Source organism: Amblyraja radiata, chromosome 25, assembly GCF_010909765.2.
Source record: "Amblyraja radiata isolate CabotCenter1 chromosome 25, sAmbRad1.1.pri, whole genome shotgun sequence".
NCBI lineage: Eukaryota > Metazoa > Chordata > Chondrichthyes > Rajiformes > Rajidae > Amblyraja > Amblyraja radiata.
In genome coordinates, this window is record NC_045980.1 from 17,889,934 (window position 1) to 17,906,840 (window position 16,907).

Consider the following 16,907-nt stretch of genomic DNA (forward strand, 5'->3'; position numbering starts at 1 on the left):
GTGATTGGTTGGGCAAAGATGTTTCCAATCATATTTTGGGCAGCCCAAGGACTTGAAATAAGATGATGAAATATGTTAAAACTGCAATGATGATGAATGCTGATTTAAATGCACATTGATTCATCAAATAGCTATAATAATCTAGTTGCTTGGGACACAAAGTGCTGGAGTAACTCGGCAGGTCAGGCAACATCTCTGGAGAACGTGGATAGGTGACGTTTCATGTCAGGACCCTTTAGACTTTAGAGATACAGCGTGGAAACAGGTCCTTCAGTCCACCGAGTCCGTGCCGACCAGTGATCAGCCTGTACACTAGCAATATCCTACTCACAACAAATAATTTTACAATTTTATCAAAGCTAATTAACGTACAACCCTGTACGTCTTTGGAGTGTGGGAAGAAACCGGAGCATCCGGAGAAACCCCACGTGGTCACAAGGTTAATTTGTGTTTATTGTTGTTTATTATTGTATTATTGTATGTATGACTGCAGGCACTATAAAGGTAATTCTAATACAAACTCAATACGGACAGCACCCGTAGTCAGGATCGAACCCAGGTCTCTGGTGCTGTAATAGCCCTGTCCCACTGTACGAGTTCATTCAAGAGGTCTCCCGAGTTTGCTCTGATTCGAACTCGGAGATTTATGCCCCTGTCCCACTTAGGGCCGCTCGTAAGTACTCGGGGCTCTCGTGGACATTTTTCGACATGTTGAAAAATCTTCACGAGTCTTCCCGAGCTTACCGCGTTTCCCGAGTACCTGCTGTTAGTGTTACGAGCCGCTAAGAGACGTCCCCGAGCTCCGACGTACCCGCTACGTTCATTCTACGTGCTTACCACGAGTTTGATTTTTTTTTAAACTCGGGAGCGCACCTGAATGAACTCGTACAGTAGGACAGGGCTTTAAGGCAGCAACTCTACCGCTGCGCCACTGTGATGCCCCTTCTTCAGATTGATTATAGCAGGAGGGGGAGATAGCTGGAAAATAGATAGGGCAGGATGAGGCAACTGCAAAGTGGATGCATGTGATGAGGGTTGGATTGTCAGATGGGTGATAAAATGGGGCAAAGGGGTGACAAAGAAACAATAGGGTGTCAGATTGCTGTTCAACACCACAGGATCCCAATCAGCTTTGAACCAGATTTCCATTGCTATCCACCTAATTTCTGAACATGCTGCTTAGATTGTCTACTGCAATTGCCCTACATTAAATTTTAATTCACCTTTAATAATCAATTTTGTGAAGATTGCTTTTACAATATTTTGTACAAACCGTGACATATACATATAACAAATAGCATTCGGTTCGAAATAAAGGATGTAATTACTAAATATAATTACAAGAAACGAGACACATTGTGAATTTGAATGCTTGGAGCTCTGATCCTTCTCTCTTGGTGATAATTCGGAATGTAGTGCACTGCTTGTTCTAACCCGACAGTCTAGCTGTGTTTGATATGCACACACAACTTGCTTTGACTTCACACATTTCTTTTCAGATCTAGTACCAAAACAAAATTTGACTGTTTATTGAATCATTAGTGAGACCTATATTTACTGTAAATTTATTTCATTCCACAAATTCCTACCGCTCTCCTTTCCATTGGAATTAACTTTAAAAATCCCAACATCACTGTGTGTTTAACTTTGAAGACCTGCGTTTGGCAAAGATTTTCACATGAAGGCACAAGGGAGTTTGGAAATTATAATCCCGACCACAACCATTCAAATATTACTTTGACCAGATTATTAAGGAGTAAACTGTTTAAACGTCATTCTTTGAAATGACATGTTTTAGTGGTCTGAGAAACGACTACTGGAGTTTTCAACAGATCTTTATTGAAAAGTTCAAGTTGCAGCATACAGGCTCAGCAGACACGTCTGCCCACACCGGTGGTCAGCGCTGAACTAACGCGCACTAGGGAAAAACCGCGCAAAAACAACAGCCCCTCCCGAGTCACGTGACCGCGGCTTCCGAACGCCGGGTTCGATATCTGCGTGCGCTAGCAGGCGCCGCTACAATGTCAAGTTAATAGATTGAAAAAAACTCATATCCATCTAAGATTTCCCTATTTTTGCAGAGTTTTACTCCTTTTAGCACAGGCAAGTGTTAATAATATTTCTGGTTGTCCATATTCAAAGGAAACATTATATGTAAATATGAGACAGAAATGAGAGGCAAACAAAAGGCAATGTGGAAGCACAAGGAACAGCCGATGCTGATTTATAAACAAAGACTCAAAGACAGGCAGCATCTCTGGAGGACATGGATAGGTGATGTTCAGCGATAGTAATGTTCAGATGCAATAGAATCCAAAGATAAAATAATGACTTTAGACTTCAGAGATACACCGTGTCTGTGCCGACCAGCGATCACCTTGTAAGCTAGCACTAGCCTACACACTAGGGACAATTTAGAATTTTACCGAAGCCAATTAACCTGCAAACCTGCACGTGTTTGGTGTGTGGGAGGAAACCAGAGCACCTGGAAATAACCCACAAGGTCACAGGGAGAATGTACAAACTCCATACAGACAGCACCCGTGGTCTGGATTGAACCCGGATCTCTGTCGCTGTAAGGCAGAAACTCTACCGCTGCGCCACTGTGCCGCCCCCAAACTGTGGTGAACAGACTGGCTTAATACATCGATCACTGGCGCTACATCTAGGGAAATATAGAGACCCAAGTAATGCGTATAATCCATTTCTTGTGTTGTGCTGTTCTATGTCATATGATATTTAAAAAAATAAGATTACTCCTTCGTAAGTTTAAATTTCTCATCATTATGCAACTGCTACCTAGAACTGTGACATCGGCTTGGTAGGATTGATCATGGAGAGATACAGCATGGAAGCAGGCCCTTTGGCCCACAATGTTTGTGCCGAACATGATGCCAAGACCAACTCTTATCTGCTTGCACGTAGTCCATATCCCTCCATTCCCTGCATATCCATGTGCCTATCCAAAAGTCTCTTAAACGTCACTATCCTGCCTGCCTCCACCATTACCCCTGGAAGCACGTTCCAAGCACCCACCACCCTCTGTGTAAAACAACTGGCCCGACACATCTCCATTAAACATTGCCCCTCTCGCCTTAAAGCTATGCCCTCTGATATTTGATATTTCCATCCTGGGAAAAAGATAGAAAAGATTCTGTGGCAAATTTCAAAGTAGAGCAAGAGAATTATCCCCAAATGCTGATGTGGTTATTCCTAGTATCAATAGAATAGAGAGATACAGCCCACTGAGTCCATGCCGACCATCAATCACCCATTTACAGTAATCCTACAATAATCAAATCCAACTTTATTCATATTGCCATTAATTCCTCACAGTTTATACCACCTAGGCAATTTATCATGGCCAATCACTCCAAAGATCATAAGAAATAGGAGCAGAATTAGGCCATTCAGACCATCGAGTCTGCCCGGTGTTCTATCGTGGCTAATCTATTTTTTCCGTCTCATTCCCATTCTCATGCCTTCTCATAAACATTGACATCTTTACTAAGCAAGAACCTATTAATTTAATCTATGGTTTAAAAATTCCCAAAGAACGTGCAAACTCTGCACAGACAGCACTCAAGGTCAGGATTGAACCCAGATCTGATGCTGCGAGAGCAGCTCTAACAGATATGCTACTGCTCCATGAAATGAGGGACAGGTCCATCACTGATTTTCCGGCAACTGGTGGTCTGGCACCTCCTTTAATCTGGATAAAATTACGAGCACACTTGAAATCCCCCCCCCCGCCCCCCTGAAAGTCTCCCTGAAAATGTAGCACCTAGACCTCATTGGGACTTCCGCTGCTGCTCGTTGGGGGCGCCGTTAAGTATGGCAGCCTTGCCTGCAGCTGTTCCTCGTTTCAATCTTTTAAAAAATGTTTTAGTCTGTCAAAGTTTTGTTTTGGAGGTCTTTTAGTCTTTTTATGTGGGGGATGGGGGAGGGGGGAGGGGGGGAAACAGTTTTCTCAGTGACTACCTGGTCGAGGATGCGTCTGTCCTCCGAGCCGCATCTTCGCCCCTTCCTCGCGGCCTACCATTTGGATTGGTGCGGCCTTTTTCTTCCAGAGCACCGGCCAGAGCTTCAGCTTCAGCAGCGGTGCAGCACTGAAGCACCATCGCAGAGCGGGCGATGTCTTACCAGGTCACTGTGTCAGAGTGCTGGGCCTGCTGACTTGAAAACCATGGAGCTGTAGTCTGTGGAGCTTCCAGCCACGGGCGGGCGCTGACTTTAACAACACGGGGCCCTGGGATCTTTCGCCGAGGATTGCCATGTGGAGCTCCGCCCAGCTCGGCCTGTGGACTTCGGGAGCCGCGGTCTCCGGTAGGAAGCGGCCGATTCGCAACTCCAAGCCGCTGAGAGTGTTCTTCCGACGCCGGAGTTCCATCATCCGGCGAGAGGGCCTGAAACATCGGACCGCCGTTGCGGCGACTGCGGAGGCCTCAATAGGCCCTGACCACGGGTGAACACAGAGGAAGATGAATGAACTTTATTGCCTTCCCTCACAGTGGGAAACGTTGATTCCGCTGTGTGGGGATGTCCATGTTAAATTCTATCGTGTGTTGTGTTTTTTTTATTTGTATGGCTGTATGGCAACCCAAATCTCGCTGTAGCAATTGGTGCAGTGACAATATATGTAAACAAACTTGAACTTGACAGGTCAAATTTGCCCCCTGCGGCCCAGGCTCTGGAATGCTGGCTCGGCCGAGACGGTAGATCGTTCCCACAGCCGACTTCCACGGCCGACTTTGTGGGCCGGTATCTCAGCCACCCCCAAAGCTGTGACCTCTGTTGGTCTGACAAAACAGATAACATGGCAAGGATCTGGAACCAAGGCTGCCGGGAAATTGGTGGTGGACCTGTACTACAAATTTTGAAATATTATTTTCTGACTTCATAACTCTTTTGCATACTCTAGACAATAAAGAAGACTCGCTTTCCCCACTGGAATGAGGTGTTTGAGTTTGAACTGGAGGATCACAAGCCAACGGAAGACATGATCTTCACTGTGGAAGTCTGGGACTGGGACATGGTGGGAAAGAACGACTTTCTTGGGAAGGTGAGAATCCACTGTTTGACTTGACATACTGTACATATCAGCACATTAACGAGGCAGGAGTGGATGACATGTTTTGTCTTGATAGAAATATATAACATTTTGAAAGACATAGATGGGGTAGATAGCCAGAACTTTTAACCCAGGGTGTAAATGTCGAAGACTAGAGGCACAGCTTTAACCCGTTCAGTGCCACCGCCGAATATAATCAGGTCAGAGAATACAAGTGAAAAAAAATCTTGGCAGTGAACAGGTTAAAGCAAAAGGGGCAAAATATTAAAGGAGGTGTGCAGGGCAAGTTAATTTACACAGAGATAGGTGGGTACCTGGAATGCGCTGCTAGCTATAGTGGGGGAGGCAGGTACAACAGTGGTGTTTCATAGACTTTTGGATAGGCACATGGATGTGCAGGGAACGTGTATATGGATTACATAGAAACATAGAAACATAGAAAATAGGTGCAGGAGGAGGCCATTCGGCCCTTCGAGCCAGCACTGCCATTCATTGTGATCATGGCTGATCATCCCCTATCAATAACCCGTACCTGCCTTCTCCCCATATCCCTTGACTCCACTAACCCCTAGGGCTCTATCTAACTCTCTCTTAAATCCATCCAGTGACTTGGCCTCCACTGCCCTCTGTGGCAGGGAATTCCATAAATTCACAAACTCTCTGGGTGAAAACGTTGTTTCTCACCTCAGTCTCAAATGACCTCCCCCCCCCCTGGTTCTGGACTCACCCAACATTGGGAACATTTTTCCTGCATCTAGCTTGTCCAGTCCTTTTATAATTTTATATGTTTCTATAAGATCCCTCCTCATCCTTCTAAATTCCAGTGAATTACGTGCAGGCAGAGGAGATTAGTTTAATTTAGGGATTAAAGATAGACACAAAATGCTGGAGTAACTCAGCGGGATAGGCAACATCTCTGATGAGAAGGAATGGGTGACGTTTCGAGCCGAGACCCTTCATCAGGCTTGGCAATTAGTTAGGCACAGACATTGTGAGCAGAAATGTTTGTTCCTGCGCTGCATCGTTCTATATTTGACGTTTCTCTGTAAATTAGATGCCTGTTTTGTCAAAATGTGACAGTGTCTCGAGTATGTGAAACTTAGCTGGGTTTGGTGGATTTATAAATATTCTGTCATGGCACTTGCTTCAGGATGGTTTCAAAATATCATTGTACTGTATATAGGACTTGAGTGGAACCATCTGTTGATGTATTAGTGTACATATTTGTTTCTTTGCAGGGACAGCACATGCTAACTAGTCAAACACTGTTTCAGTGCTGTAAGGAAGGGGAGAGAATTTCTTCAATGTGTTAAAGCATGTGTTGTGTGAATGGATGATTGATTGAAAGATACAGCATGGAAGCAGGCCCTTTCGGCCCACCGAGTCCATGTCGACCATACTAGTTCTATGTTATCCCACTTTCACATCCACTCTCTACACATTAGGGGACAATTTATGGAGGGCCAATTAATCTACACACCTGCACGTCTTTGGGATGTGGGAATAAATCGGAGCACCCAGGGGAAACAGGGAGAACGTGCAAACTCCACGCAGACAGCACCCGATGGAACTCGGGTCTCTGGCTCTGTGAGGCAGCAGCTTGAGCAGCTGCGCCACGGTGCCGATCACCCATCACACTAGTTCTATGTTATCCCACTTTTGCATCCACTCCCCACACACAAGGGACAATTTCCATAAACAAATTAATGTGCAGGCGGTGGAGGGATATGGATCACGTGCACGCAGAGGCAATGAAGTTAACTTGGCATCACGTTTGGCACGGACATTGTGGGCCAAAAGGCCTGTTTCTGTATTGTATTAGAGTCGTAGAGTCAGACAGTGTGGAAACAGGCCCTTCAACCCAACTTGCCCACACCGGCCAACATGTCCCAGCTACACTAGTCCCACCTGCCTGCGTTTGGCCCATATTCCCCCAATCCTGTCCTATCCATGTACCTATCTAACTGTTTCTTAAATGTCGGGATAGTCCCTGCCTCAACTACCTCCTCTGGCAGCTTGTTCCATACACCCACCACCCTTTGTGTGGAAAAGGTAACCCTCAGATTCCTATTAAATCTTCTCCCTTTCACCTTAAACCTATGCCCTCTTGTCGTCGATTTGCCAACTCTGGGCAAGACACTCTGTACATCTACTCCTCTCATGATTTTATGCACCTCTATAAGATCAAAGATAAGATACTGATCTATGTTCTAAATTTTTTATGGAAATCTATCCACAATTATTTGGCGCAAGGCTAATCCTTGTCATTATGTGAAACATTGCTGATGTGTTTGTTTGCATTTTTCCAGCTCATTTTTTGATTACACATTAACCATTCTGGAATGAGAATTGTAATGCAGTGTATTGAAGTTTTAGTGTTGGGTAAAAATTTTTGGAAGAAATTTTACAACAGACAAATCGACCTGTTTGCGCTAACATACAGTTCATATTTTATTGCAAGACAGTACTCATTCTTTATAGTTCAGTTAGAGATACAACATGGAAACAGGCCCATCCACCTACCCACTCCACGCTGACCATATATGTATCATCCCAGAGAGGATATTAACAATATCAGGGATTATGGGGAGAAGACAAGAGAATGGGTTTGAGAGGGAAAGATGACAGAGATGTTCTTTTATATTCATTGTTCCTCTCTGTGGTTTCCCATGCCTCTAGTGGACATGTGCTAGAGGTCACACGTTCACACTAGTTATGTTTTATCCCACTTTCGCTTCCATTCCCTGCACACTAGGGACAATTTACAGAGAGCCAATCAACATACAAACCCGCATGTCTTTGGGATGTGGGAGGAAACCGGAGCTCCCAGAGATCACAGGGAGAACGTGCAAGCTCCACACGGACAGCACCCATAGTCAGGATCGAACTCTGGTCTCTGGTACTATGAGACAACGGCTCTACCGCTGCGTCACTTGGCCACTTTTGATTTGCTTCTCTTCTCAAAGTTTTGATTTTACCTATGAGAGATTAATTTCAATGTTCTTCTTTGTGCAAATTTGATTGGCAGGTTTATTAGCTGAAGAACCATTTAATTTTGTGACATGTAACCATGTACTGGTGAGGTACATTTAATAATGCTTCCTCCAGCGGTTTTCCAGTGCTGGCCAGATGTTGAGGCTGGGATCTCCTCTGGAACTCTGGCATATGAGTATACACAGTGGTATGTTGAGTAAATATAACACTCTGATACAGCATGGAAACAGCCCTTCGGCCCAACTTGTCCATACCAATCAAGATGCCCTCATCTAAGCTGGTCCCATTTGCCCATGTTTGGCCCACATCTGGCTCACATCTCTTTGAACCTTTCTTATCAATGTACATGTCCTAGATGCATGGGAAACCTTAGAGAGGAACAATGAATATAAAATAACATCTCTGTCATCTTTCCCTCTCAAACCCATTTTCTTGCCTTCTCCCCATAATCCCTGATATTGTTAATATCCACTCTGGGATGATATGTATTTTCTTAAAACATACACTTCAACAATCAACACTAGGGTGGCACAGTGGCTTTTAGTTTTAGTTTTAGAGATATATCACAGAAACAGGCCCTTCAGCCCACCATGTCCACGCTGACCATCGATCACCCACTCACACTGGTTTCATGTTATCCATTTTTCTCAGCCACTCTTTACACATTAGAAGCAATTTACAGAGGTCATTTAACCTACAAACCTGCACAACTTTGAGATGGAGCACCTGGAGAAAACCCACCCAGTCACAGGGAAAATGTGTAAACTCCACATAGACAGCACCTGGGGTAAGGATCGAACTTGCGTCCCTGGCGCTGTAAGGCAGCAGCTCTACCCACTGCACCACTGTGCAGCTCTGCTGTATCTCCCAATTCAATTCAATTCAAGCTGACAAATTCAGGTCAAATCTTTTTGCTTTAAAGCCAAAATCCTAACGTTGCAAATTTCGGCCCTTGGACAAACTGCAGCTTCTTCAATTAATGGCAATTGATTGCTAGCGCCTATAGACAGGTATTCTCTCTCGGTCTGTGGAGGAACCCTTTGTCCTGCGTCACTGTTCCCTGCTAGTGCCTCTCGCAACAGCGAATAGATTAAAAGCTCCCCTCAGACACAGCAGACCATTATTTTAAATTATAGCTGTGCAGAATAGCCAGGGCGCCCACACTTACTCCCATCCTGTGAAGCAAATCTTCTGTCTCTGCTGGAACCCGCAGCTTACAATGTTCACGCAGCCTCCTATCACAAGTATAAAATCTTGAGGGCAATAGATAGGATGTTGCCAGGACTCGAGGGCCTGTACACAAGGGAGAGGTTGGGCAGGCTAGGATTTAATTCCTTGGAATGCAGGAGGGTGAGGGGAGATTTTTATAAAGGTGTATAAAATCATGAGGGGAATAGATAGGATGCTACCAGGACTCGAGGGCCTGAGCAATAGGGAGAGGTTGGGCAGGCTGGGAACTAAAAACTATTTTTTTTAAAAGGAGGAAATTGAGGCAGGTAATATAACATTTAAAAAACATTTGGACAGGTACATGGATAGGAAAAGTTTAGAGGGATTTGGGCCAAATGTGGGCAGGTGGGATGGTAGATGGGGCATCTTGGTTGCCATGGGTCAGAAGGGCCGAAGGGGCTGTCTCCATGCTGTATGATTCTATGACGCCAAGTCCTTTCACAGGGCAGCTCCTCAACATTTGCACCAGGTTCCTCCAAAGGCTGTTTTGTAGTCAGTCAGACTGCAAGCATGAACACAAGCAGCTGATCAAATTCTTTACAGATTACAGGCAATGACTTCCCTGAAGATCTTATTAACTCCCATCTGCTGTAACTCATCCCAGGGAAAGACAGATGATAATCTTAAGTAGACAGGAGCGTACTGATAGACTTTGTGTGCTAAAACCTGCCTTGTCACTTCCATTTCTGCACCTGCCTTTCAGGGTGGTAGTGAGCTTTGCGGCCGATGTAATTTTAATGCGTAGTGTCACTAACTGCAACAACCTGCATTAATGTACCGCCTCTTATACAAAAATGTCCCAAACACCTTTACAGAGGCATTACTTAAAAAAAAGACACAAAAATTATTTTATTGATTACTGGATGTTATTAAGCTTCAAAATGTAGCTTACAAGCCAATTGCATGAACATTGAATTCTCCACTTTTAGGTAAATAACCTGCAAATACCCCCTGCTTCCCCTGCTTTTGCCCCTCTCTTCCCTGTGCCCGACCTGGATGTGCAGCCAGTTTCCCCTTTCCCCTTCCCCCGGTCCCCTTTCACATATATCCCTTCCTCTGGCTTCACATTTCACCCCCTCTTCGATCCATGTCTCCTTAACTTTTCATCTTTTCAGCCCTAGCCTTTGTCTAACCATCGGCCAATCACCCCCCCCCCCACACCCTCTCTTCACTTATATCCACATATCAGGCTCATCCACCTACCCACTCCACGCTGACCATACATGTATCATCCCAGAGAGGATATTAACAATATCAGGGATAATGGGGAGAAGACCAGAGAATGGGTTTGAGAGGGAAAGATGACAGAGATGTTCTTTTATATTCATTGTTCCTCATTATATCCACATATCTCTCACCTGACTTTGTCCTGCCCATCCTCTCTGCCTCCGGCTTTCTCTCCTCCCCACCCCCCAACCACAAACAGTCTGAACAAGGAACCAGATGCTGGTTTACAAAAAAAGACACAAAGTGCTGGAGTAACACAGTTGATCAGGCAGCATATGTGGAGAACACAGATAGCTGATGTTTTGGGTCGGTACTCTTCTTCAGAATATAGATAGAAGAGGTTGGGGGGAGGAGGAACGAGAGAAATGGGTGTGTATCCAGGGGGGACAGGGCAGAGAGGGGAATAAAACAAGGGGGTGTTGTAGATTAGTTACTTAAAACCGTATAATTCAATGTATATGCCATCAGGCTTTGAGCTACCCAAGTGGAATATGAGGTACTGTTCTGAAGAAAAATCACCTATCCATGTTCTCCAGAGACACTGCCTAACCCGCTGGGTTACTCCAGTACTTTGTGTCTTTTTTTTCAAGGTATATATTAGCGTGGTTTGCAGTTTGTAGTCTAGAGCTGTTTTGTTCCTGACCTTCATGGGGTTGATCTTATTTCTTATCCTGATCCTGATGAGACCACACTGTGTTCCGTTCTGGTCACCCAAAAACAGGAAGAATAGCAATAGGATGGAATGGTTGCGGAATAGACTCACCAGGATGTTACCTGGGCTCACGGGCTTGGGTTATAGGGAGAGGTTGGATAGGTTGGCATCTTTTCTTTGGAGGTTCAAGGGACTGAATGACCTATTTCTGTTCCTGCAATAGGTGCTGACATTTTAGCTATTGTAAGCACCATCACAATGTGCTTTGTGCGTTGGGAACTGAGGAAGCTTTGAATCATGGCACCCAGTTTTATGAGAAGTGTGACATTCGCTGCTTTTCCTGTTCTTCTGAGACAGTTTTAGCCGAGACTTTGCACACACATTTAAATCAAGTTTCCGTCAATGTTTTGATAGCCACAGAACTGCCTGGCTCATTCTTTATTGAAACGGTTAGGACATTGTACCTTAAATAATGAATTCTGTGTCTTGGAAATCGTTTTACTTATTTGATTGAGTGGCTAAGTGCCACTGTTTGTTTTTTTTGCCTGTCCTTTACATTTGTTTGATCTCATACATTTCCTGGCATCAAAGGAGACAATCTCCGAGGTCTCACACTGCTCCATTCTTCACGGTGGGTAGCATCACCATCTCAGCAGTGCATAGTGTGGTGGCTGCATCTATAGCACGCATTTCTTCCACTGTCACTGCATTTCAAAATCACCCCCAGTCTGGGTTCTTTGTGTATACGTGTACTGAAGTACAAAAATATAGACCTTGGGCAAAGCAGCTGTATTTTAAATATCAGACAGACACAAAATGCTGGAATAACTCAGCGGGACAGGCAGCATCTGTGGAGAGAAGGAGGTGGGTGATGTTTCGGGTCGAGACCCTTCTTCAGATCCATTGTTAGACCTTGATCAGCTAGTATTTATATTATGTGCATTTTTTGCTAATTTCCGTCGAAACACTACAGTTTTCAATGTAGAAATAAGGAACTGCAAATGCTGGTTTAGAATAAAAAGACACAAAGTGCTGGAGTAACTCAGCATGACCCACATCTCTGGAGAATAACCCTCGAATAGAGCGGTCATATCATCCCATCTACCTCATTGAAAACCTTTGAACTATCTTTAATCAGACTTTACTGGAATGTATCTTGCACAAAATGTTATTCCCTTTATCCTGTATCTGTACAATGTGGATGGTTTGATTGTAATCATGTACAGTCTTTTTGCTGACTGGATAGAATGCCACGATAAAAGCTTTTCAGTGTACCTCAATACACATGACAACAGCAACTCATATTTTGCTTGGGCAGCTTGCACCCCACCATTGATTTCTCTAACTTCAAGTATCCCGTGCTTTCCCTCCCTCTCTCTCCATCCCTCCCCCACCCAAGTTCTCTGACTAGTTTCACTGTCCTCCTGATTAATTTTTCTGATTGTATGCCTCGTATACCTTCTCCTCAGCTAACAATGAACCATTACATTTCCTTAATCAGCATCTGCTTTGATCTGTCATTTTCACATCTTACCCTTCCATATCTCTAGTCTCCTTCTCCCCTGACTCTCAGTCTGAAGAAGGGTCTCGACCCAAAACATCACCCATTCCTTCTCTCCAGAGATGCTGCCTTTCCCGCTGAATTACTCCAGCATTTTGTGTCTAAAATCCAGTTTATAAATTGGATTAAACCAAACTGAAAGTGATCTTACAATTACTTAAAACAGAGTCGATGAATTTGATGGGATCTTCCCAATTAAAAAATGCATTTCATCTCTCATATTTTAAGAGTATCTGTAGTATATACAGCAGGTCTAATCTATTGAAGCGGCCATTCGAATATCCACCCTGGGTTCATTAGGATAATGCTGGACATTTGCAGTTATGTGAGTACACTGCAGCACTGGTACAGAAAAGCAAATCAGAGGTAAATTTAATATGAACTAAGCACAAACCAAATAAAGGCACACGGTGCTGGTATACCTCAGCGGGTCAGGCAGCATCTCTGGAGAACCAGGTAAACAAGCATCGGCCGTTAGCTTAGAGTCATAGAGTCATATATACAGTGGAAACAAACCCTTCGACCCAACTTGCCCACACAATGTCCCAGCTACACTAGTCCCACTTGCCTGCACTTGGTCCATATTCCTCCAAACCTGTCATATCCATGTACCTGTCTAACTGTCTCTTAAACGATGGAATGGTCCCAGCCTCAACTACCTCCTCTGGCAGCTTGTTCCATACACCCACCACCACTGTGTGAAAATGTTACCCCTTAGATTCCTATTCAATCTTTTCCCCTTCACGTTGAACCCATTTCCTCTGGTCCTCGATTCCCCTACTCTGCGCAAGAGACTCTGTGCATCTACCCGATCTATTAATCTCATGATTTTGTACACCTCTATAAGATCACCCCTCATCCTCCTGCGCTCCAAGGAATAGAGACCCAGTCCTTTGCTTGAAACTGCAATGGAAATGGAAATGAAATGAAAATGCAATGAGCAGTTTGACCTGCCCTGTGCTTGAAATGGCAATGGAAATGGAAATGAAAATGCAATGAGCTGTTTGGCCTGTCCTGTGCTTGAAACTGCAATGGAAATGGAAATGAAATGAAAATGCAATGAGCTGAAGGAATGTGCAGACCAGCTCTCCGAGGTCTTCACGAAAATCTTCAACCTGTCCCTGTCAAAATCCATCATCCCACCGTGCCTGAAGTCTGCCACAATCATCCCACTACCAAAAAAGCCTGTTATCAGCGGCCTGAACGACTACCGACCGGTCGCTCTCACACCAGTCATCATGACGTGTTTCGAGAGGCTGGTCCAGCAACACATCAAATCCAGCCTCCCGCCCACCTTTGATCCACACCAGTTTGCCTACAGAGCAAATAGGTCCACTGAGGATGCCATCGCCACTGCTCTTCACACTGCACTGACCCACCTCGAACACCAGGGGAGCTATGTGAGGATGCTTTTCATTGACTTTAGCTCCGCCTTCAATACCATCATCCCCAGCAGACTGGTCACCAAACTCATGGATTTAGGACTCTCCCAACCCATCTGCCTCTGGATCAAGGACTTTCTGTCTAACCGCCCCCAGACCGTCAGACTGGGCCATCACCTCTCCACCCCCATCACACTCAGCACCGGCTCCCCACAGGGCTGTGTGTTGAGCCCCCTCCTCTACGCCCTCTACACCCACGATTGTGCCCCTGCCCACTCCACCAACACCATCGTCAAGTTTGCGGACGACACGACTGTGGTTGGACGTATCTCAGGAGGAGGTGAGACAGCCTACAGGGAGGAATTCCAAAGACTGGCAGCGTGGTGTTCAGACAACAACCTCATCCTAAACGCCACAAAAACAAAGGAAATTATCATAGACTTCCGTAAGAACAGTGCAGCCCCCAAACCCCTATTCATCAATGGGGACTGTGTGGAAAGGGTCTCAGACTTCAGATTCCTGGGCACACAAATTACGGAGGATCTCTCCTGGACTACAAACACCACCACAGCAGTCAAGAAGGCCCAGCAGCGACTCTACTTTCTGAGGATCCTCAGGAAAAACAACCTGGAGGAGAAGCTGCTGGTGTCCTTCTACCGCTGCTCCATCGAGAGTGTGCTGGCGTACTGTATAACCACATGGTATGCCAGCTGCTCTGCAGCGGACAGGAGAGCCCTTCAAACGGTCATCAACACCGCACAAAAAATCACTGGCTGCCCACTGCCTTCCCTGAAGGACATCTTCAGCTCTCGCTGCCTTGGCAGGGCAGCCAACATCCTGAAGGACCCTTCCCACCCTGGACACAACCTGTTCCACCTGCTGCCCTCTGGCAGACGGTACAGGTCTTTCAAAACTCTCACAAACAGACTCAGAGACAGCTTCTACCCCATAGCCATACGTGAACTTAACAATGCAAAATAAGAAATAACACTCACATTCAACTGAATGGTTCTACCTCAGCTGCTATTGTTATTTATCTGTAATTTTTTTTTAAAATATGTATATATTTTTACCTTTTCTTATATATTTAAAATTGCTCTTGTGAATCGCACCGTGGGATTGACTTTTAAATTTCGTTGTACCATGTGCAATGACAATAAAGAGATAAAGAGATTCATTCATTCATTCATTCATTCATGAGCTGTTTGGCCTGCCCTGTGTTTGAAACTGCAATGGAAATGGAAATGAAATGAAAATGCAATGAGCTATTTGGCCTACCCTGTGCTTGAAACTGCAATGGAAATGGAAATGAAATGAAAATGCAATGAGCTGTGTGGCCTGCTCTGTGCTTGAAATTGAAATTGAAATGAAATGTGTTGTTTGGCCTGCCTGAAACCACTAATTTCGGCCCACTAGGCCTCTATTAGCCGAGAAACCAGTCCCTTTTGCCCAAAATGCCCGTATTAGCCCAAGAGGAGCATTTTGGCCCAAAAGGCCAGGAAAAGTCCAGAAAAAGTGCCTTTCACCGAGATTTCACTGATTTTTTTTAAAAGAGCCCCTTCGGCCCATCAGTCCTGTAGTAGCCCAGGAGGAGTCCCTTCGGCCCATCTGTAAGTATTCCCCCTGCAAGTCTTAAACCTCACCCCAGTATTTTTCTCCCTCCCTTCATTGGCTCCCTGTGAGATCCAGGCCAGGATAGACTTTCCTCCTCCATTGCTGTGAACTGCAGAAAAATATGAAAAATGTCTAAAATTGATTCTCCACCCTCTCCCCCTTCTCTCTCACAGAGTCTCTCACCTGTTTTGTGCAGAATTTCTGGCAGTTTCTGAGCTGCTAGCCCACCAGCCCTGAGTGACTGAGCTGGCAGTCCACCAGCCCTGAGTGACTGAGCTGCCAACCCAAGAATCCTTTTGGTCCAGAATGTCAATACCAGCCCTCTGGACACCAGTCCCTTTAGCCCACAACACCCATACTAGCGCTCCAGAAAGCCCCCCCCCCCCCCCCCCCCCCCCCCCACTGGCCAACAATATTGGAATTGGTGGAGAGGTGGAATATTGCATTGGGGGACCAGCCCTGCCATGTGAATGGCCTACTCCTGCACCTATTGTCTATTGCTTATTGTCTTGCAGTACTTTGAACTTATCTTTTTTTCTAATTGTTTGTTGTTGCATTCATTGTTTTTGTGTGTTGTCTGAGTCTGAGTGCCTGTGATGCTGCTGCAAGCAAGATTTTTCATTGTGCCTCATAGTGCTTGTGTAAATGACAACGATAGCTTTTCATTGTACCTCCATGCACCCGACAATAAACTAAACTAAATAAACTTAAATTTGAATTTGAAAATGAGATGGTTTACAGAAAAAAGACACAAAGTGCTGGAGTAACTCAGCGAGTCAGGGAGCATCTCTGGAGAAGATGTATAGGTGAGGTTTTGGATTGGGCCCCAACTGCAGACCCAAAACGTCACCTATCCCTTGTTCTTCAGAGTTGCTGCCTGACTCATTGAGTTACTCCAACGCCTTGAGTCTTTTTTTGTAAACTATCTCATGCTAAGGGTGATGGTGTCTAAACAAAAGGAACATAAGATGAAAGAGAAGAATTTTCAAGGGATCAGAGAGGAAATTTCTTCACATGCAGAGTGATTAGAGTCTGAATAGGTCGTTGAGGCAGAATTCACATAACATCTAAGTATCTAGAAGCACCGAGGCATAGAACACAACTGCAGTCTGAAGAAGGGTTTCGGCCTGAAACGTTGCCTATTTCCTTCACTCCATAGATGCTGCTGCACCCGCT

At 45.0% G+C, this 16,907-nt stretch overlaps 1 protein-coding gene across 2 annotated transcripts in view; it reads left to right on the forward strand.

Moving 5' to 3' along the window:
• The window catches only part of rasal1 (RAS protein activator like 1), a 140,643-nt gene that overhangs the window by 54,293 nt on the left and 69,443 nt on the right, over positions 1 to 16,907 (forward strand). For both annotated transcript variants that reach the window (XM_033043341.1, XM_033043342.1), the window contains exon 7: positions 4,922 to 5,062. In XM_033043341.1, the coding sequence (XP_032899232.1) occupies positions 4,922 to 5,062 (141 nt within the window). The remainder of the gene's footprint in view (positions 1 to 4,921; positions 5,063 to 16,907) is intronic.